Source organism: Hypanus sabinus, chromosome 18, assembly GCF_030144855.1.
Source record: "Hypanus sabinus isolate sHypSab1 chromosome 18, sHypSab1.hap1, whole genome shotgun sequence".
Taxonomy (NCBI): Eukaryota; Metazoa; Chordata; class Chondrichthyes; order Myliobatiformes; family Dasyatidae; genus Hypanus; species Hypanus sabinus.
In genome coordinates this window covers 11,119,271-11,143,525 of record NC_082723.1, presented here as the reverse complement: position 1 = coordinate 11,143,525, position 24,255 = coordinate 11,119,271, and the positions used below count along the sequence as shown (strand labels likewise).

Below are 24,255 nucleotides of genomic sequence, written 5' to 3'. Positions count from 1 at the left end.
TAAAAATAAGATGTACAAGATTTACAAATTCACACTATAAGATGATAATACAACAATTACCGTAATATTATAGTAATGGATGCACATTCACTCTGTCCAGATAAGAAGTGTTGATAGTATTACACAGCGTGTCCTCAATAGTAGCGTGTGGTAAACAGAGCTAATCAGAGTTCTGGTAAACAGAGGTTAATAACAGTCTAACAGAAGAAGGTCATTACTTCCGCAGCTATAGGTTAACTCATCATAGAGCCTAATGGCAGGGGGTAAGTATTACCCCATATAGCATTCTTTGGAGCAGCACAGTTGTCTAGTAAACTTTGTCCAGAATTGACAGCATTTTCTGGAGGGTCCTTTGTCCTACCACAGCCTCCAGTGTGTCCAGTTTAGGTTAGTACTATTGATGAAAGAGAATTTTGTAAGCCGGGACCTCTTTGGCCTTATTCTCTCATGACCTGAAGTGCAGAAAAAAAACAAAAGTAAACATGTGATAAAGTCTACTGTGCAACATAACAAGATTATACAAATAACATCTCACTGTCAAAACTCAGATAATCATTTCTCATTTTTACAGGGACGAAAGGGAAAAACAGGTGCCCAAGGCATGCGAGGAACCCGAGGCCCCCCTGTAAGTGTTTTAAGTGTGAACACGTATTAATGCATTACTAACAGATGGATTTCAAAACATTGTGGCCAATTGCAGACAGATGGAATTGTGAAAAAGAAGATCATAAGACATAGGACCAGAATTAGGCTGCTTGGCCCATCGAGTCTGCTCCGCCATTCCATCGTGACTGATTTATAATCCCTCTCAACCCCGTTTTCTTGCCTTCTCCCTGTAACCTTTGATGCCATGACTAACCAAGAGCCTATCAATCTCCACTTTAAGTATGCTCAGTGACTTGGCCACCACAGCCATCTATGGCAATGAATTCCACAGATTCACTACCCCTCTGTTCTAAATGTGCACCCCTCTATTCTGAGGCTGTACCCTCTGGTCCTAGACTCACCCACTATAGGAAACATCCTCTCTAAATCCACTCTCTCGCTGGGCCTTTCAATATTCAGTATTTTTCAGTGAGGACTACCCCCCTCCCCCAAATTCTTCTAAGCTCCAGCGGGTACAGGCCCAGAGTCATCAAATGCATCTCATATGGTAACCCTTTAATTCCCGGAATCATTCTCGTACCTCTTCATGACCCTCTCCAATGTCAATTCTTAGATAAGGGGCCCAAATCTGCCCAAATCTCCAAGTGCAATCTGACCTATGCCTTATAAAATTCCAGCATCTTTGCTCTTGTAATCTAATCCTTTCTAAATGAATGCTAATATTCCATTTGCCTTGCTTGCCACCGACTCAACCTGCAAGTTAATCTTTAGAGAATCCTGCGCAAGGACTCACAATCCCTTTGCACCACTGCTTTTTAAATTTTTTCCATGTGTAGTAAGTATTCTATGACTTGATTCCTTCTACCAAAGTGTATGACCATACACTTCCCTACACGACATTCTATCTGCCATTTATTTGCCCATTCTCCCAATCTGTCCAAGTCCACCTTCAGATTTCCTGCTTCCTCAACACTACCTGCCACACCACTAATCTTTGTATTGTTTGTAAACTTGGCCACAAAGCCATTAATTCTGCCATCCAAATCATTGATATATAATGTGAAAAGAAGTGGTCTCAATACTGATGCCTGCAGAGCACTACTAGCCAACCAGAATAAGCCCCCTTTATTCTCACTCTTTGCCTCCTGCCAGTCAGCCAATCTTCCGTCCATGCTAGTATCTTTCCTGTAATGCCTTGGGCTCTTGTTAAGCAGCCTCATGTGCAGCACCTTGGCAAAGGCCTTCTGAAATTCCAAATAGACAACATCCACTGCCTCTCCTTTGTCTATCCTGCCTGTTATTTCCTCAATGAATGCAAAACAGATTTGTCAGGCAAGATTTCCCCTTAAGAAAATCATGTTGACTTTTATAATGTTCCTCCAAGTACTCCTCATCCTTAATAATGGACTCCAATATCTTCCCTACCACTGAAGTCAGGCTAACTGGCCTATAATTTCTTTTATTTTGCCTCCCTCCCTTCTTAAAGAGTGGAGGGATGTTTGCAATTTTACAATCCTCTGGAACCATTCCAGAATGCAGTGATTCTTTAAAGATCATTACTAATGCCTCCACAATCTTTTCAGCTACCTCTTTCAGAACCATGGGGTGTAGTCTGCCTGATTCAGGTGACTTATCTACCTTCAGACCTTTCAGCTTCCCAAGCAACCTCTACTTAGTAATAGCAATCAAACAGTTCAGCCCCCTGAAGCTCTCGAATTTCTGACATACTGCTTGTGTCTTCCTCAGTGAAGACTGACACAAAATCCTTATTAAGTTCATCCGCCATTTCTTTGTCCCCAAATACTACCTCTCCAGCTTCATTTTCCAACAGTTCAATCTCCACTCTCCCCTCTCTTTTACTCTTTTTATATATGTGGAAGTTTTATTCATATTGAAAATCTGGAAAAGCCATTAGGCATATTTGTTTCTGAATGGGAAAAAGTTTAACCACTTTTTATACTTTTTTAAAATATATAAAGCATCCCATTTAATCCCATTTGTGAAATGCTTTCCTGAAGTAGCTGAATTTCTTTCTGTCAGTGCCAGCGCGTTGAAGCTCATTGCTACTACATGTTGGTTTGGTTCACAGTGTCTGTTGCAGAAACAGATGGGTCTGGGGTCAGGGATTGGGAAGACAGACTCCAAACCGTAGGAATGTCTGAGGGAGAGAGAGAGACCAGAGATCCCAGGGCAGACAAAACTGAGGCTCAATATCCTAGGGGCAGGAGGGAGGCCAGAGATCTAAAAAAACGAAAGCTGAAATGAAGTCTACATCCCTGGGGTACGTTCCAAGTCTGGAAAGTCAGTGGTCTTGGGAATTCCCAGTCATGAGCTGTGAGAGCATCTGAGAGGGAGTTGGAGACTAAGATAATGGATGGATAACCCAGTGCTTTGCATCAGATGCCAGATATTGCAGAATCCACATTTTCTGCAATATTGCAACTTAGTGGGGCCTTGCCCAGTTTAACACAAACTAGGATTCAGAATGATTTCATTAACTATGAAGTGCTTTGATATGCCCCAAGGATGTGATTAATATACCTTAATAACATTAAATACAATTAGATTCCAATAGTATGGTACATTTATAGAAAAATAAATGTTATGTATTTATTATTATGCCTTTCAGAATGTTCCAAGGTGCTTTTTCATCACAATACAATCCCTCATGCATTTTATGAACTTAATATAGTATGGAAGAACTGAATATGCTATACATTACATTGTTGCAATCTAAACATTTATAAACTTCACTGATGTTATTTTTTGTTTTTAAACCCTAGGGTCCAGTTGGGCCTCCTGGTCCGAGGGGTGTTGTTGGCCGGCAAGGTCAAGAAGGTGCTCCAGGCTTGGATGGAATTCCAGGAATCGATGGCAAAGCAGGAATTACAGTAAGGAGAACCTACTGATAATAAAATTATCTGTATTGGCATCTTTAAGATGCTAACTATCCTAGTAAAAACCCCACTCTGTAACAGTAATATTGCACAGCCTTGAAAGTAAAATAATCACACAGCTCTACAATTGATTTGCTATCCAACCTGTGCCAAGCACATAGTCTATCCATCAAATCTCTGCAATCCAATATGTTGTTGTTATTAATAAATAATGGAGCTAAAATGTAACTATTTCCTGCAGAGCAGCAAGAAAGTTCACCTCTGTCCCAGGATACTGACGGACTTTTACCGCTGTATCATTGAGAACATACTCACCAACTGCATCTCAGTGTGGTATGGCAATTGTCCCGTATCGGACCGCAAAGCACTCCAGCATGAGGTGAAAAATGCCCAGTGGATTATCGGCACCCAATTGCCCACTGTTGGGAACATTTACCATAAATGCTGTCTGGGCTAACCATGGACTTTTTACTCTCCTCCCCTCCAGTAGGCGCTACAGGAGCCTCCACTCCCGCACCTGCAGGCACAGGAAGAGCTTCTTCCCTGAGGTTGTGACCCTGCTGAACCTCACATCGCAGCTTGTGTGCTGTAGCACTTACTTTTTATTCTCAGTTATTTTGTAAATAGCACTGTTCTTTGCATTTCTGCTTAGATGCTAACTGCATTTCATTGGCTTTGTATCTGTACTCAGCACAATGACAATAAAGTTGAATCTAATCTAATCTAAAGACGAAACTCTCAAAATGTTCAGTTAATAAATCCTATCAACGCTTCCTTCATAAATAAGAATGAGATTATTTCTAATCACTGTCACAGGAAAGCAGCGTCCATCATCAGAGATCCCCAACACCCAGGTCATGCTCTCTTCTCGCTGCTGTCATCAGGTAGAAGGTCCAAGAACCTCAGGCCTTGCACCACCGGGTTCAAGAACAGTTACTACCCCTCATCCACCAGGCTCTTGAATAACTTCACTTGCCCCATCATTGAAATGTTCCTACAACCACTGACTCTTAAGGACTCTTTATCTTACTATTTCATGTTCTCATTATTTATTGATGTTTGCATTTGCACAGTTTGTTGTCTTCTGCACTCTGGTTGATCTTTCACTGATGCTGTTATAGTTACTATTCTATTGATTTACCGAGTATGCCCACAGGAAAATAGACAGTAGATAATTTTCAATAGACAATAGGTGCAGGAGTTGGCTGTTCAGTCCTTCGAGCCAGCACTGCCATTCACTGTGATCATGGCTAATCATCCACAATCAGTACCTTCTCCCCATATCCCTTGACTCCGCTATCTTTAAAAGCTTTAAAATGAATCTCAGGGCTGTATGTAGTGGCATATCTCTACACTGATAATAAAATTTACTTCTGAACTTTATAATCTGCTTTGTTAGCCACCATATATTGTCTCACCCAGCTGAAAGAGCTTGATGGTGGATGATAAGAGCAATCCCTTCTGTGATTACAGCTGCTTTGTATTTAATTACAAGTGATACAGCGAAGTTAGATGCAAAATAGCAAACATTATATATGCACTACTAAGCAGTACAGCGCAGTAACTAACAACTAGTACTGTCACTTTACAGTGTTGGTGATCACCAATCGGTGTTTGATTCCCACGTTGTCTGAAAGGGATTTGTGTGTTCTCCCTGTAACTGCGTGGATTTCCTCTGGGTGCTCCGCTTTGCTCCCACATTCCAAAAACATACGGTTAAGGTCAGGCTTAGTAAATTGCGGGCATGCTACATTGGTGCTGGAAGCATGCAACGCCTGCGGGCTGCCCCCAGCACATGCTTGCTGATTTGATTTGCTGCAAATGACACATTTCAATGTTTTGATATACATGTCAGAAATAAAGATAGTCTTTAGTGTTTAACATGAAATATCCTAGGAACAGGGCCCCGTTTCTACAGATGTCAACAGGGTTACTGATACAGTATGACAGGAAGATGTACCTGTACAGTTCCCCAGAAGTGTGTCATCTTGCAGTCTAGAAAAGAAGATAATAGATGTGCTTTGCCCAAGTTTCAAACAGGCATTAACCCAAAGAAAATGCATTTAAGAGATTTAGTACCTGTTTGTGGCACTCTAAGTAAAATTTCTTCATTCAAGCCATGTATCCAGTTTAAGGATTAATTCTGCACTACAAGGTTGTTTTTTATAGAACTGAAGAGCCATTTTTTAATCCCATTTGTCACCTGCTGTCTTTGATATCCTCGTCCCCTTCATGCCCATTGCCATCCCATGAACCTTTTGGTCATGAAAACAATGGGTAGATTTTTATTATTATTATTTAGTTGTTATAATTATTATTTAGTTATTATTATTTATTTATTAGTTTTTAATGGTATGTGGCGGTCTTTGGGGGTGTTCAGCTCTCTCTTAGACAGTTGTAGCTACAAATAATTCATTCAGTACAAGACATTACATGCGTGAACTTCCAGCATCTCCAGATCATCCCGGATGGATTAAAAGATCAGCAGCCAAAATGGGGTTATTGGTCCCATGGAGCCTCTTTCATGAAAAGGAATTTCCTTTAAAACAGTCAAGCAATCAAAATGTTAACAACATTCACATCTTGACTGAGAATGAAATATTGGTCTGATTTTACCACAGACTCCTTTCACATGTGATGTACATTTCTGCCAAAGTCAACAAAGCCCAACTAATAAAAGTGCTATCAATGTACAGTTTTATTTTATTGAGGAACAATGTGGAGTGGGCCCTTCTGGCCTTGTGAGTCACACCGCCCAGATATCCCCTGATTTAATCCTAGTCCAATCACGGGACAAGTTACAATGACCAGTTAACCTACCAATTGGTATATCTTTGGACTGTGGAAACTAGGTCACCTGGAGAAAACCCATGAGGTCATGACCTCCTATAGATGCACAGCAAAGAGCCTCACCATTGCATGGTACAGAAACCGCACTGCAGTGGACAGGAGGGACCCTACAACAGGTAGTCAAAACTGCCCAATGCATCACTGGCACCAGCCTAACTGCCATCAAGGCCAAGAAAGTTACCAGAAGAAGGCCAGCAGTATCATGATGGATCACACCCACCCTGCTTATCAACTGCTTGTTCCACTCCCATCAAGGAAGAGGTTACACAGCATCCAGGCCAGGACCACTTGCCCCAAGCCGTAACCCCCTCCACCTCCCCCACTTCCATTATATGCTCATCACCTAGTGTCATTTATGTGCATACAATCAGTCTATGTATGTAACAGTTACTTGTACATTGTGTTTTATTGGATTGCTTTTATATTTATATTTGTTCTGTTTTTTTTTATTGTGTTCATTATGCTGCATCGGATCTGGAGTAACAATCATTTTGTTCTCCTTTACACTTGTGTATTGAAGAATGTCAGTAAACAATCTTGAATTTAGCTCTTTAATATGTAACTTTCCGTTACACTTTAGGGAGAGCAGGGAGATGATGGCCTTGTGGGATTGATCGGTGCGCCTGGACCACGCGGTCGTGTTGGAGTACCCGGACTACCTGGATCTCAGGGTCCCCCTGGCTTTAAGGTGAGCAGGTTTGAGACTTCCACGGCCTTCAATTGGTAACCTAAAGTAGTCCTGTATAATAAACTGATCTTTAAAAAGAAAACAAAGATTGATCTTTAAAGATGATCTTCATGCAATGAAGAAGAGCATTATCCATTGATCTGAAGAACTGGTGTATGATAACATTAATATAGTAACACTGATGTAATTCTGCATTCTCAGGAGTTTGGTGGGGTTGGACTGGCAGAGCTTCTGGACCACTTAAGGTTACTTCTATAAATACCTCAGTTTTGTTTAACTAATTTTATTTTAAAAGTTAGATAGTTTGAACACATTTCCAGTGAGCAGCATGAGTTAAAAGGAGTAGAAGATTGAAAGCTCCTGTAAGTTGAAATGGAGGATGGAAACCAGGGCCCAGGTGAGTGGAAAAGAAGCGTGGCAAACATTACCTGCCACAGGCGCCAGAACAGTAGCTTTCCAATTGGTCAGTGGCGGCCTACGAGAATTTTATTCTACTGCAGAATTAAGTCCCAATCTGCTAGAGAAAGCTCAATATGCTGTAAGAGATAAAACATTAGGGTGCATTTTGTCTTGTTCCAGAAAGCCATTGTTTTCCACACCTTCTCAGATCTTGTCCTGGGTCTGTATTGACACCATTGACTCTGAGCATGGAAGGTATTGGTTGATTAGAACATGGAAAATAAGATCAGGAGTAATCCACATAGCTACAGCATGCTGTGTCACTCAGTGAGAACATGGTTACTTTCTGCATGAAGCGTTGATTTAAGCACGTAATGCAGAATGTGCTGCTCAGTGAAACAGCAAACCAGTGCTGAACTGTATCTTGCCGCAAACAAGTTAGCAGCTATACTTGCCCAGATGACGGCAATGTTTACACTTCTAACGGACTTAACTAGTGTTGGATCTCTGTTCAATCTCAGATCCGAGTTCTTCCAGGAGTCAAAAATGGCGAGCAGTCTTAATTCCAAGATTTCAGCTTACTTTAGAGTGCAAACAAATGTACAAGTAAATAGAGAGCTGAGAAATGATGCTGCAAATGCTATAGTGTGTGAGACAAAAGAATAAAGATGGTGATCCTGAAAAAAATCTATCACCTTTATAAACAAGATAAAGATAAATTAGTTAATAAACTACATAATTAAAACAATTACATCACGTGGGTAATGTGCTAACACTTAGCCAATGAAAAATGAGAAAGATGATAAATCGTTAGTTTAGCTGCTATACCGCTTTCTGCCAATGAGAGTGAAAAATACATGAGTTTGTTAAAAAATACAGATCTTATAAAAAATACTATTTAAGAAAAGACAGTGGTTTCCAACACTAGTTGTAAGATTCCTTAGATACAAAGTTATGTAAAAATACTTAGCTTTTTCTTAGCAAGAAAAACACAAAATTAACCATAAAGAGAATAACACTTAATATATAAGTTCAATATTTCAGATCCAGATGCAATCTGTCACAAATGTGTTACTTCAATTGGTAACTTATGAATTGTTCTTTTGATTAAATTGGAAAGTAACAAAGTTTTAATTCATCTTCAAGTTATGAGATTTCCAACGTTACTCTTTTGCATTACTTTACATTAAAAGTATTTACTTTTAATGGTTCAGCTAGATTCCTGTATTAATGACAGTACTGATATATTGCAAGATTATTGAAGATGCATTAAAACATTGTTACTTCACAATTTAATAAAAATATATTTTCCTTAAAATGATTTAAGAGCCAAGTCAATCTGTGTATTAGGAGCTTACTTCACTTTTCCTATGCTAAATAAATTCGATCCTTACTAAATTCAAATTGCTGCTTGTGTCATTATTTCCCTGGACAACACCTGACTACAGGTGATCTCCTAAACAAGTAGTGACCAAGCCTAAATAGAAAGCTACAAGAATAATTTAGTCTCTATACCTGCTAATTTTTTGGAAACTAAATAATATAGGGTCTCTTGTTAAATTGTATGTTTTGCATTGTATCACCTGAGTCATTGCTTAAGATATCCTTTTATTTATAGTACCTAACTAGTAAAATGACACAATAATGGAATTATTACAATGTTTCAGCTTGAAAGAGTTAGAACACTTTGTAACGTAATAGATGGCGCTGTCTCCTCCAAATTTCTAATGTGCAAATAATGAAATCTAGTCATTTTCTATTCATACTTTTAATCAAGCTATCATTGGATGTCAGTTCAATAAATGCCCCTAACTTTGATTTAAGTGAAAATAAACTTTTTCTAATTTTGGAATCAATTTGCTATATAATTCAATAAAGCTGTCACAATATTCCAGACAAAACTTTCAACCTCGTTATTTGGGAACTTCTAATCCAAAAATTTATGTACCTTCTGAATGGAACTTCTGTAATAAAAATTGGATATCATCATAACTAACATATAAGATTTTAATGAGACCTCCTCCACCTACTTTCAATCATTTCCTGAAATCCTATTCCTTTGGGCAAATTTGTCAAATTAAATCTAAAGCTAAATGTATGTTCATGATAAACAGCAATCACCCTGACAAGTTAAGCTGTCAAATGAATTCTTAGTGAAATGGAAATGTCATTTAGACTAAAATGATATATTCCAGTATTTAAAATTTTAAAAATAAATATAATTCACAGCGCACCGAAAAAAATATGTTTATTTTTACAGGCCATTTGCCTTTCGAGTTGCACTACCAATTCGGTTACATAAAGTGAAAATCTTAAAAATGCAGATGCTGGAAAACAAAAACAGAAAATGCTGGAAATACTCAACAAATCAGGCAACATCTGTGGGAAAATAAGCATAGATAGTGTTTCAGTCTAAAGACCCTTCATCAGAATGGGGGACAAGAGAATGTAGGTTAATTTTAAGTTGACAAGAGTGAGGGGAGGAAGGGTAGGACAACATTCAAGGGTATCTACAAGGGTAGGACCCAGAGAGTTGTGGGGGTCTGGAATGCACTGCCTCGGAAGACAGTGGAGGTCAATTCTCTGGATGCTTTCAAGGAGCTAGATAGGTATCTTATGGATAGGGGAATCAAGGGATATGGGGACAAGGCAGGAACCGGGTATTGATAGTAGATGTTCAGCCATGATCTCAGAATGGTGGTGCAGGCTTGAAGGGCCGAATGGTCTACTTCTGCAGCTATTATCTATTGTCTATTGTCTAACATGAAAAGCTCTGATTGGGTGAGGCAATGGTTGCCATGCAGGTAAGCTGTACAAATCATCAGGTTAATGAGTGTGGTTGGAGAGAGAAAAATAGGAAATAATGGCCATGGGAGAGTGAGAACATCAACATAGGAGCATAACATTTGTATATGGCAACTCAGTCTTCAGCCTTTCCAGTTTCCCCAGTGCTAATGCTGTCCTTTTATATCACATGAGGCCAAAACCAATGCATCTCCATCTTAGCAAAGTATACTCACACAATGAAGTGCATTTAACCAAATGCTTTCTAGAGCATCTGAATATATCAAATGCAATAAAAATAATGGAAATTATTCTGCTACAACAATCAATCATAGCTTTTGACTCAGAATATTTTATAAATAATTATTCTTTATCATCATTTAGTTCAAGTCCCAAGCAATTCATTAAATTTGACGACAGAAGTGCCTGTCAAAATGAAATGAAAGTAAACTTGTTTGTCAGCCACATCTATAATTAATGCTGGTTCTCTTTGAGAGAGTAAATTGGGTAAATGAAGTGATCCACTCTGAGACAAGTGGCTGTTGGAATCTGTGTTGTACGATTGGAGGCAGCACTCTGAACATCATGTTGGAATGAGAGCTGTTTGTTACTGCTGCCCCTACTTGTGCATCTTGTGTTTGATTAGCATATCTGACCCAATCTCCATGGAAACCCTGTCAATGAGCCACCCCACCTCTTCTAAATAGGAAGTCGACTGGACCCATTTGGGGAAGTGGTGAAGCCAGATTTGAGAGTGACAAGGTGGTCAGTGTGGTCTAGCTTTGAAGGAGGTTACTAGTCATATCAGACAGCATAGTGTAGACACAGTAGTACTTTGCAGCACACCTTTGTCCATTATCAGTGCTACAGCAGAGAGCTTCTAAAATGGCCTTTTAATTTAGGAAAGGCCATACCTGGTGCCATAGTAGGGGCCATACTCTCTGTGTAGTTTAATTCAACCTGCTTTGATCTGTCGAGTGAGTACTGCAATATCTGTCTATTTGCCTACATGATTTTCCAGGCTGCAAACATGAAGAGGTGGTGAATTAAAAGAACATACTCAATTTACAAAACACTTCTGGTTATTCTGTGCGTGGATGGATACAGAAAGTAGCTACTTGGTCTCTTAAGCCTGCATGGCCATTCACTCACAGGCATGTTTCAAATGCAATTCCGTGCCTCAATATCAAACAACAATATTGAAAATTTCAATTGACTCAACATCCCTGATTTCATTTAAAGAGATATTTGTGTGAGACTGTTTTACTGTTCAAAAGTGAAATATTATTTCAGTAATACAAGTAAGTCATTGCAGTGAACACTGAATTATTGAATCTTAATTGTTACTTACTGTTCGATTTGAGTTCAATGGTGCAACAGAGATGTGTAAGCTGTGATCGGTTTCATTAAATGTATTGCTTTTATCCATTGTGATCATTACAGGGGGAAAGAGGTTTGCGGGGTCAGACAGGACCACCTGGAATAAAAGGAATAGAAGGAGGGACAGGTCTGCCTGGGAAGAGAGGCAATCCAGGTGCCAAAGGTCAACCGGTCAGTTCGACATTTTTCTCAAGTTGTATTTTACTGAGATGATATTAACTAAGTTCGACCAAGATTTATGGGAAATAAAGGCTGACTGATCTCAGCAGTACTTGGAGTGATGTGATGTCTAAAATTAATCAAGAACTAATTTTACATTAGGTAGAAGATTAGTGAGGAACTACTTCACTAACTGTCCAGCTAACATTATGTGATGTTTAGCCTTTATACGTGACGTATTACTTGATTTGATCAGAAGGTTTCATAGTGTCATATTTTGTCATCATTGACCCATGAGTCTTAGTGCCTTTGAGCAACTACACAAAGTTTGAGGTAAAGTTTGTTAGCTGAACTCTGCTAGCACTCCCTTACTACCCTTACACTGCTGATGTTTAGGGAAGCAATGAAGGTCCTCTAACATTGTCTGTCTTTGGCTGGGCTTCCTTCATTGTGCCAGTAGCTCCCTCTCGGTTTTCACTATCGTCAGTCATGCAAGTCCCTGGTGGAGACTCAGGAATATCATTGCACACAGATGTAGAAGGATTCTTCACTGTTATTTCTGTAACAGTTTTGTTTGACCAGTCAGGGTTGTTAGCCCTGAGCTGAACCCCCACACCTGGAGTCTGGCCTCTGTCCTTTGACCTGTTTGGCATGGGTGACCCTACCAAGAGCATTAAGAGTGAGTGAGTGTGTGTGTGTGTGTACACATTGGTGTTAAAAAAACAGGCTCAAATGCAGTGGTTTACATGTAATGCCGTGGTTCATATCTGTACTGTTACACTGCAGGTATTTCATTCAGTTTGTCTTGCTCTCAGCCTTTTTAAGGTTATTGTTAAAAATAAGGGATGATGTTGAATGTGTGCCATGCAATTAGCTGGAGGTTTTCTTGGTGAGGGACAATGAAGTTGGTCTTGGGCTTGTGTTCAGGGTGAGATAAACAGGGAAGATGCTGGGGAGAATCGGTCGTAGCATAGTGGGATTCCCGTTTGTTTGAGGTGAATTGCGAGCGACGTTTGGAAGGTGGTGTGAGCTTTCACACTGACCGAGGGCCCAGTCCGTGAGTGACAGAGAAGTTCAAGATGAGCTCCAACTTGCGCACATTTGACTGTTTAAATAATTTGACTGTTTAATTAGTTTTTCTTTTTCCTATTCTTTACTAAACCTTTTGTTAAAGTTCATAAATATAATTCCTTTAATTGTACGCAGTGTACTGTCTGTTATTTTGTGGCACTAATTTGTAACGGGGTAGCAAATTACAAAGCATCCACACAAACTGGTGTTTGGGGTGGAACGAGTCATCTCAATCTCACGAGTTTGATGGGACTTGAGAGTGTCTACCTTAGGCTTGCACAGCCAAAGAAACCAGGGTCTTTCATACAATATGATTGGGAGTTAAGAGACTGATTTAACAAAAACAGATAACTTCCAAATACGCTAAATATAAATTTCAGACGCACTGTCTCTTTCTAGACCTTGACATCGTCCCACAGCATACATCATCAGCTTTCACTAGTAAAGCACAAAAGAGCATTCAGAGCCCTAGGCTCGTGATTGGGGGATGGATGTCCAGTTACAATGAAAGTATAGACAGAAAATGGCTGTTTGACCCAACTGGTGTTTACGCTCTGGATAACCCTCGCACAGCCCATTCCATCCCCTAAATTGTTCCTATTGTGTAGCCATTCGCTAGCTCAGCAGTGGCCCCAGTTAGCAAGGAAACATAAGATCCAATCTGTGCCCAGTTCAGATCATAACCAAGATTTTTTTTTTCTCTTGAGTTATCTGAGTATTGTCAGTTCAAAAATGGGCTTAAGGATGTATGGAGAGATCATTTAGTTTGTGGAATCTGATAAGAAAGCATTCGAAAATTGCTCCTAACTGAAGTACAGCTTCCATTTAAAAATGAAGTTGAAGTTACAGTTTCAATAGAAACCACAGACAGAGTGGCAACTGAGTTGCAGACAGGAATGAAAGCGAGCATGAAGAAAATTGCAATATCTGAACAGCAACTGGTCTAGCAAAGCAAAATGTGTTACCAATGTGACGGGAACTCACATTGACCAGACCAATGCCGGTTTAAAAGTAAAACAACTTGCAGAAAATGCAACAAAGTAGAACACATACAAAGAGCATGTTGGGCAGACAAAAATAAATGGACTACAAAGAAAATAAAAAGTCAAATTGCTGTTTCAAGAAGACCACTAATTTGCATGTTGTCTGATAATGATGAGAGTGATGCAGGATTGTGTAGCCTTGAGATTTACAGTGAAAACTAGCAACATACAAACAATATGCCTTATGCCAGAGGTGAACGGCAGACTCATTAAAATTGAATTGGACACTGGCTCGGCTGTTTTAGTCATTCCACAAAATGAGTTTGAACGGCATTTTAAAGATACTAAACTGAAGCCTGCAGATATTCAGCTGGAGAACAACAACTCCAGTGGGAATGATATTTGTAACAGTCAAATACAACAACCAATAAGCCATTTTGGGCATGCATGTGGTAAAACAGGAGGGCTAGCATTGTGGTGCCATGACTGGCTGAGAAAACCTATTATAGGCATCCGTTAGCCTCAAGAGACCATGGATTTGCACCTTGGAAAGTTTTCAGGGAGCAGGCCTGGGCAGGGTTGTATGGCAAACCGGCAGTTACCCATGCTGCAAGTCTCCCCTCTCCACGCCACCGATGTTGTCCAAAAGAAGGGCAAGGGTTGATACAGCTTGGCACCAGTGTTGTCACAGAGCAGTGTGTGGTTAAGTGCCTTGCTCAAGGACACAACACGCTGCCTTAGCTGAGGCTTGAACTAGCGACCTTCAGATCACTAGACCAACGCCTTAACTACTTGGCCACGTGCCAACAAAACTACAACTTCATTGGAGATCTATCCATCATTTGCATGCCACATCCCCTGTAGTAGATTCAACTGAAAACAAATTAAGAAAGGTACCGGATGATGCCACAACTGTCTCCATGCTGTACACCATGAGCAGTTGCCCAGCAGAGGGTAAATAGCTGTTGGTGCCAACCTCTGTGTCACTGGTTGGAAAGCATATTGGACTAAGGAAGAACTGTGCTGCTCAGAAGTGTGAAAGTGACGAAAGCTGTGGTCCAACTATAACTGAGAAAGCTTCTGATATGTTAATCAGGCAGTTACTCGCTAAATGTCACTTGGTTTTAAGCTGGAAGAGAGTTCAAGGAGCTTCAGGAAAGTTACAAGCGTTCAGCTTTTGTAAGTATAAAGAACCAGAATCTGTTCTGTGTGCATTAAGATTATTGCATGAACTTCAAATGGGAGACAAAAGGCTGACTGTAAAAGTAAATGCAAAGAACCAAAGGACAGCTGGATAAACGGAAAGCTGAAAAGAAAGGAGTCAATGGAGATATAAAAACAGAGGGTTTGTCAGATGATGTTGTGGATGAGGAAACCAAGAGAAGAGATCAGATCGCAAAGGGAGCAATAGAGGGATTAATAAGAGAATACCCCAGTGAGCTAAGTATAACTTCCCAAGATCAAGTTGCAGATCCTAGAGAGAAGAAAAAGAAAAAGAGAGAGGGGAGGATAAATTAAGTGCTATGGAGACGGAAGAAGATAAACAAGACCTAATTTCTTGAGAAATTATCAGTATCAGAGATACTCACAAGAAACTAGGAAAGCGAGAAAGACAAGACAAATCAAGGACTGAAGTAGATCCGGAGAGAAAAGCCAAGAGAAGGAGGAGAACAGCGTCCAGACCTGCCAGAACATCTTCTTGTTGTATCAGAGTCAACCCTACAGCCACCACAGAGAGGCCCCAGAACCAAAAAGTGACCCCTTTGTCAGGAAAGGCATTGTCCCACAAGGGTAAGAAACCCTCCACAGTGATTAAATTTTTTGGCCTGAACAGGTCAATTTAAAACTTACTATGCTGTGGATGTCTATATATAATAGTTGTATTATATAGTATATAGGTGATGCATTCTCTTTTGTGTTAGGGTTTATAGCTAAGCAGGGAGGAGTGATACGTATTTAATATTCCATCAATTGTATTTAAATCTAATACTAAATTGAATCAGTTACTTACAAATGTGTGTTACTGTCACCCCAAACCTTACGGCCGTAAAATACAGGAGCAGAATTAGGCCATTCAGCCCATTGAATCTGCTCTGCCATTCAATTATGGCTCATTTTCTTTCTCAACTCCATTCTCCCACTTTGTCCTCATAACCTTTAACCCCCTTTACCAGTTAAGAACCAGTCCATCTCTTCCTTAAGTACACCCAATGACTTGGTCTCCATAGCCCATCATGGCAAAAAATTCCACAGATTCACCACCCACTGGCTGAAGAAATTCCTTCTCCTTCCAATTCTACAAATGGAAACCTTCTCTCTACATGTATAAGACTTTCTAAGTCTTATATCTAAGACTTTCAGTATCTGGTAGATATCAGTGAGATCCTTGTTCATCTTTCTGAATTCCATTGATTATAAGCCCGGAACCATCAAAAGATCCTCAGACAATAGAACTTTCATTTCTTGGATTATATTTGTGAACCTCCTCTGGATCCCCTTCGGGGTCAGCACGTCATTTCCTAGATACAAGGTCACAATATCCCATATGCAGTCTGACCAATGCCTCATAAAGCTTCAGCAGTACAAAACTAACTATATTTGATATTTTACATAAATTATATTTCAAATAATTGGTCACCCCAACAAAATGAGAGTGTGATTAAAAATGTGTGAGGGTAAGTACTATTGAAGTTGAAAATTAGCCAGTTTGAAATTCACATGTTCACCCAGCACTATTCAAGTATCAAGCATAACTAAAGTTGAGAAATAATCACATTTTCACCTGGTACTGACCCGGCGCTGCTGTAGCCTCCTGTTATATTCAAGAGTAAATAACAGGAACCATTCTTATGACATTGGAAATGAAGCAACAGATGTTGCTGATGTTACGAAATCCCGTAACTGGATCACTTACCAGCAAAGATAGAGAGGTCCATTGAAGTCTGATGGTACAATTTTTTTAAAGTCTTTATTTATGAAGGGGCACAAAAATATGATTAATACAAACATTCACATAATATTATATGTCGCCACTACTCAATCTAAAAGCGCGGGTCTAATGATGACCATCAATAAGAAACAGCTCGATCATTTGTCTAGGGGATAATATATTGTCCGATGGAAATATAAAAGTCACTCAGTTCCAGCAGGCTTCAGCCTTTTGGGGGGACCGCTGGGTTTTCACTTGTTGGAGAGAGAGAGAGATAGATTGGTGAGAAAAGAAACTTGCCCGGGTCTTTTATGAAGCAAATCCATTGAATCAGGGGAGCGGGCTTCCCCGTTGTTAGCTAAAAGCTGGTTTCCGTGGTTCCAGTCACCGATTCCAGCCGCGGAATCGAACGCATGTGACTTCCTTCAAATGGCTTCCCGCTACTACGGGATTGTTAGCGTTTCTTCTGGTGCATCTGAAGGGGGTGTTCCCCCAGACCCTCTTTTATATTTCCTCATTGGGTCTCAGATGTCAATCAGGTTGGGATGATGCAATCCCTCTGTTTACCAGCCCACTTTGCCCGAGGGCTTGCACATAGCATAGTCCCCAATCCACAAACGTTGTCTCCAGGAGACAATGGCCAGGTCTCTCTCATTTCCTGGGTCCTCTGAGCCAACCCAATAATGCAATTCTCACAAAGGAGGGGGCTCCCCCGCCCCTTCGGCCCCTCATAACACTGAATGTAATATAATTTGTATAAGGTACAATGAAGTAATAGTAGAGAAATGGAATCAATTTTGTGAAGTGATAGAGAACCATGTGGACCATTTATCCAGAGTTCAAATCCCATCATAGCCGCTAATTAACTAAGCTGAGCACCATGATAGCGTAGTGGTTAGTGAGACATGGTTACAGCTCAGGGCAATCCGGAGTTCGGAGTTCAATTCTGGATCCATACTGTAAGGAGTGCTCCCTGTGGAATGCGTAGGCTTTCCCAGAGTCCAGAGGTGTGCCCCGTAGGTTAATTGGTGGTTGTGAATTGTCTCGTGACTGGTTTAGGATTAATCAGAGGTTGCTGAATCTCGAAGGGACAGAAAGACATACTCCGCACTGTATCACTAAATCAAATAAAGTATGATCTTATTGAGTGTGTGGGATAGGATCTATTAACTGAAATCTGTTGCTATTGTAATAGAATACATACAGTGGGTGCAGATAGAAAACTGTCAAAATTACTTTGTCACTATTGTAAGGTAATGAAATGGGTGGAAATGTACATAATTCACAACCTCCGACAGTGAGTTGGGGTTCACTTTAAGAGGCTGGTCTGACGTGATGACGTAATGAACTGAAGTTTTTTTTACTGTGCTTTGTGTTCTGTGTTTGGTGGACAGCCAAGGAGTTGTTACAGTTTCCCTTAAACTTAAAACGCCCTGTGATTTTATTTACAAACACCAACGCTATCGTACATGAGCCATATTCAGTTCTTTTAAAACTACTATGATGTTGACTATTTAACGTCTCTATCAGCTATGTGTTGCCCTCGGTCTAATGGGACTTCGCATTTATAACTAACCCAAATGTATTTGTTGATTTCAGGGAGATCCTGGAGAGTCTGGCTTCCCTGGGCTGATGGGAGTATTTGGACCAAAGGTATTGGATCGGTGACTTTTTTCAGAGATTAAGGATCATTTTCACTTTTCCACGATCTTCTCAGAACCCTGTACAATTCTGTAACATTCAGATCAAAAGAAAGTAAATGGATTCTCAATTAGCATATTGGTCAGGGTTTTTATTTTAACATTTATTTTGATTAAGAAGTTGCAGAGTAATTTACCATTTTATTGCCAACATAGTTTGTTTATAAAGTGTGTACTTCCTCCACATGGTTTTGCTATATCCTGCAAAATACTCATTAACTCCACAGATGCCAGATAAGTTTAAGAACTTGTACATGAACTTCTTTCTTGTGATTCATCTAAGTTAGATTTTAAATAATTCAGAGCATAACCAATATTGGCATCTTTGTGCAAATAGGTGTGTGTGAGGGCACTATTGAAATTTTTAGTTTGAACCATTGTAGGCACAGCTTTGGTCCTCTCAATGAGAGAAGGATTATAGTACCATTGCAGACAGTCCAACAGAGATTCACCCAGCTAACCCTTGGGATGAAAAGTTGTATCCTATCCTATCAAGGAACACTAAACAGGTTAGGTCTCCTTTCTGTAGAATTCTGAAGAACAAGAGATGATCTCATTGACACACATAAAGTACAAAATTCAAAATAAACTTCTTATAAAGTACATATATGTCACCATATACAACCCTGAGATTCCTTTACTTGTGGGCAAACACAATAAATCTAAGAAACACAATACAGTGAATGAAATACCACACCCAACAGGATGGACAAACCACCAATGTACAAAAGACAACAATCTGTGCAAATACAAAAGAGAAAAAAAAATAAGCAATAAACATTGAGGACATGAAATGAAGAGTCCTTGAAAGTGGGTCCATAGGTTGTGGGAAGAGTTCAGTAATGGGGTGAGTGACGTTATCCCCACTGGTTCAGGAGCCTGATGGTTGAGGGATAACAACTGTTCCTGAACCTGGTGGTGGGGGTCCTGAGACCCCTGTACCTTCTACCTGATGGCAGCGAGAAGAGAGCATGGTCTCGGAGGTAGTGGGCCGTTAATGATGGATGCTGCGTTCCTGCGACATCACTAAGCCCTAACAATACAAGATGAATTGATGTTTTGATGTGGGAGTATCTCAAACAATGGAACACAGTTGCATAATAAAGGTTTGGTTGGTCAGTTAAAACTGCAGTGTAAACATGTTCTCCTCAAGGATGGTAGTGAATCTCTGGTATACTTTGTCCCAATGAGTTATTGAGGCTGGATCAATAGAAGTATTGATAAAATTCTGCAAGGTTGTGGAAGGCCTAAGGAGAAAGAGCATGCTAGGAATTGAGGCCAACATACAGCATATCAACCATCATCATATTGAACGGTGGAGGCAGAGATGGGCCAAATGGCTGACATTTGCTTTATTTTCTCTGTTCTTGTTTATTTATTCCTCTTAAAGCACACATTCTTCATATATTTCATGTATCACCATGGGCATTTTTCAGTTTTTTTTTATGTTAATACACAATTGAACATGATTTTAGCATTAATTTCCCAAACATTTCATGATTTTCTTTTCTTTGTGATCAGCAACAGTAATGGCTAGATCAGCCCACAGTTCCCATTCATCTCCATAACCACACAAGCTATATATGAGCACTCACTCACAAAGTCCTGGAGGTGTCGCTGCCACACTTTAAAAATAAGTTTAAAAACATTTAAAAATTATAAATGAACTTTTTCTCCATGCAAGTTAATTTAAAATACTAATTGGTTATAAAAGATAAAAACAAATAACTTAGCTTTTCAATAAAGGTCAGCAAGCCTTTTCTACTGAATTGAAGCCTGCTACATTGTCAGTTTTGGATGGTTAGAATGGAGAGGCCTGGTGAATAATCAGGTGGAAGAGAGGGTGGAAAGTTGATGGAGGTACAGTCATTGAGCTAAAAAGTAATGGAATGATTGAACCACGTTGGGAGTAATTTGGGATTGATGCATTAGATTAAAGAGGTAATTAATGTGAACTGTTAGAATATAAAACACCACAGGCCCTTCAAACCATAATATTATGCTGATTTTTAAATCTACACTAAAATCCTTCCCTCCCACATAGCTCTCCACTTTTCTTTCAGCCATGTGCTCTCTAAGAATCTCTGAAATGTCCCTAACGTACCGCCTCTACCGCCACCATCCTGGATTGCATCCTTTGCTCCTACTACACTCTGTGTGAAAAAAAGTTACCTCTGGCATCGCCCTGTACTGACCTCCAGACACCTTAAAGCTATGTCCCCTCATATTAACCATTTCCACCATCAGGGAAAAAAGATCTCTGGCTGTCCACTGTTCTCCTGGCATCCATGTAACGAAACATCTATAATCTTTGGAATCTGTACTTTAGAGAAGCTTCTAATTGCCCATCCCGATGAGTATCAATTAATATCGGCCTTTGCAGACCAAGGTTAAGTTCCCATTCTAAATTGATTTGTAAATGACGCAGAGCTGAAGGAAGTGAAATGGATGAACATTCACAGCAGAGCTATCAACATCTGGATAGCAGCAGCAACAACAGATTGCATTTATATACCTTACATGGCAAAACTCGGATACCAAACAAGAGTTTCTTGGGAAACACGTCCTGTAGATTGAAATTTTTCCCTTTGCTTCTACAATATTTTAATGAGAGAGGAAAACCAAGGAATAATATTCTAGTTAGCGTAACATTTGTGGTTGGGAAATTACTGGAGTCTGCAATTAAGTGTAAAGTAATTGTATTCCTGGAAATGTCCAGTTGGTCAGGGTGAGCCAGGATCGATTGTAAAGGCAAAAAATACTGCAAGTGCTGGAAATCTGAACCAGAAAATCCTGGAAGTACTCCGCAGGTCAAACAGAAAGGTCATTGACCTGAAACGTTAATTCTGTTTCTCTCTCCACAGGTGCGGCCTGACCTGCTGAGTATTTCCACATTTTCTGTTTTATTGTGGATTTGTAAAGGGTAGGTCATGACTTTTTCAAAGAGGTGACTGAAGTAGAATACCGAAATAATTTTTTAGTGGTGTTATTCATGTGCACCTCGAGAAGGCATTTGAAAAGTCCCTCGTTACCAAGCGCAGCGAAAGCTCGTAGAGTTATTGACCTGCCTAGGGAGTTAGTTATGTGGCTCAGTGGTGTTCTATTAGGAGTTGTTTCAGAGCAGTCTCTTTCTCCCACAACAAACCTATAATGTAACATTTAGACCCCCCAAACCATTTAGAATGGGCATTTTAAGGCTGTGTAGCTGCTTGATCGTTCCAAGCAAGGTCTCCTGACTTGCTGAAGTTCTGTGCACATATTTCACACTAATCACATGACATGGCACAAAGTCCATGCCCACCTGACTGTATCTGTAACCTTGACTCTTGCCGGTCACCTGTCTCTACTTCTCGCTGTCTCAATAAAGCGGCCGACATAATCCCAAAGACCTCATCCACCCCAGACATTCCCTCTTCTCCCCTTTCCCATCAGGCAGAAGTTACAAAAGCCTGAAAGCACATACCACCAGGCTCAAGGACAGCATCTATCTCACTGTTGTCAGACACTGGAACAGACAACTTGTATTAGATGGACTCTTGGCCTCATAATCTCCCTCATTATGGTCCTGCACTGCACTCTTTCTGTAGCTTTTACACTTTATTCTGCATTGTTACTGTTCTACCTATTCTAGCTCAATGCACTGTATAATGATCTGATCTGATTTGATCTGTGTAAACAGTATGCAAGACAAGCTATGTTGGTACATATGACAATAATAAACCAATACCAATATCCTATCTAAAACTATAAACATAAGTGATTTTACAGATGCTGGAAATCCAGGGTAACACACACAAAATGCTGGAGGAACTCAGCAGGTCAGGCAGCATCTATGGAAAGTCAAAGTTTTGGACCAAGACACTTCATCAGGACTGGAAAGGAAGGAGGAAGATGGTGGGGGAGGGGAAGGAATACAATCAGGAAGGTAATAGGTCAAGCCGGGGGAGTGGGGATGAAGTAAGAAGCTGGGAGGTGATAGATGGAAAAGGTAAAGGGCTTAAAAAGAAGATTGATTATAGAGGAGAGTGGAACATGGGAGAAAGGGAAGGAGGAGGTGAAGTTTAGAGGCAAGTGAGAAGAAGGAGGAGAACTGCAGAGGGAAGGGAGAGGGGGAAATTACTGGAAGCTAGAGAAATAGGTGTTCATGCCATCAGGTTGGAGGCTACCCAGATGGAATATGCGGTGTTGCACCTCCAACATGAGAGTGGCCTCATCGTGGCAGTAGAAGAGGACATGAATCAATGTGTCAGACCGGGACTGGGAATTGGACATTTCCACCAGGAAATTCTGCTTGTGCTTAACAAAGCAGTCCCCCAAACTATGTTGGGTCTCACCAATGTAGAGGAGGCCATGTTGGCAGTACACCAACAGGTGAAATGTTGCCTTACCTGGAAGAACTGTCATTCCAGTCTTTCCAGGTGAGTCCTTGCAGGTGAGGCACCATTCCACCTATGAATCTGTTGGGGTCATCTGCTGTAACTGGTGCCCCTGATGCAGCCTCCTCTATGTTGGTGAGACCTGACATATCTGTGTCTAAGTAGATGTAGATTTGTAACTGTCTTCTCGTTAACAATGCCACAGTCCTATTGAAGACTCCACCATTATTTGGCAGGCTTAACACAATAGTGGAAGCTTCAGAGTTTGTCCTTGGACAATAAGCAAAGCTTCGGAAGTTTCTGACTTCTGCACTTAGCAGCCTGAAGTTTCCCATCCAGCAAAATCAACGACAGGAAAACTATATTATCGGAGTGGTCAGACCAATTACTTAATTACTGGCAACTCTATTCTTCATTGCATTTAAGTGTTTGACATTTTCAGTCAGATGATCTTACTTATGAATGTGGAAGTAAATTAGAATGAAGGCAACATTTCAGCACCTGTTATTTGTTTTCCATTTAGGGCCATCCTGGAGACGTAGGTTTTACTGGGATCCAAGGTCCAAAAGGGCCTCCAGGATTAATGGCAAGTAGTTATATTTTGCAGAAAATTCAATTTTACATTGTAAATAATTGTATATAGAAATATCCTCACCTTCATAAGTTATTGTGTGTTACATGTACTACTGCACTTTACACCCTGGTTCGGAGAAACATTGTCTTGTTTCTATATATATTATGTATGTTATAAACAGGTAGTCCCCGAGTTACGAACGTCCAACTTACGGACAACTCGTACTTACGAACCGAGGAAGGAGAACGCCGTCCAACATTTTAAGTTGGATCACGATGCCGTCCGCCATTTTAAGTCATTGCTGTTGACACTGTGTTGGGTGTTTAGCTTTGTATTAGGCTTAAATTTTTCTTAGTAAGATTCACCCTGACCCCCCCCCCCCCCGATGGAACGTAAACACTGTGGGCAGCAGCTCCCGAGCTTTGCTGTCTCCTGAGGTCCGCTGGGTCCACCACCACATTGAGACAGGCTACATGGGACAAGTGGAGGCTGTGCTGGGTTTGGGTGTTTGATCATCCACAATATTCTGTGTGGGAATTTAAACTGGGGCAATAAATAAAATTGTGTTTGTAAACTGCTGGTATCAGAGGATAAATTCTCTTTCCTGTCCAGGGTAAAGAAGGCATCATGGGTCCATTCGGTTTGACAGGTCCTAAGGGACATCCTGTAAGTATTCTTTCCTTTGCCTTTATAGTTGAATAAAATAATGGTTTGAAATATTGTTGGGATTTGCATTCTCTTCTAATGCTAATCTAGAAATAAGAAATGCTTTTCCTTATTGATTTGTAGGGTCCAAAAGGTTATAAAGGAAATCAAGGTGACACGGTAAGATCAACATTGGAAAAGCTTAAAAGTTAGT

General features: G+C 40.2%; 1 protein-coding gene across 3 annotated transcripts in view; it reads left to right on the top strand.

The window, feature by feature from the left end:
• col27a1b (collagen, type XXVII, alpha 1b) overlaps positions 1–24,255 on the top strand; it is a 591,032-nt gene that overhangs the window by 528,092 nt on the left and 38,685 nt on the right. For all 3 annotated transcript variants that reach the window (XM_059993655.1, XM_059993656.1, XM_059993657.1), the window contains 8 exons: positions 572–625; positions 3,390–3,497; positions 6,934–7,041; positions 11,668–11,775; positions 18,346–18,399; positions 23,346–23,408; positions 24,009–24,062; positions 24,186–24,221. In XM_059993655.1, the coding sequence (XP_059849638.1) occupies positions 572–625; positions 3,390–3,497; positions 6,934–7,041; positions 11,668–11,775; positions 18,346–18,399; positions 23,346–23,408; positions 24,009–24,062; positions 24,186–24,221 (585 nt within the window). The remainder of the gene's footprint in view (positions 1–571; positions 626–3,389; positions 3,498–6,933; positions 7,042–11,667; positions 11,776–18,345; positions 18,400–23,345; positions 23,409–24,008; positions 24,063–24,185; positions 24,222–24,255) is intronic.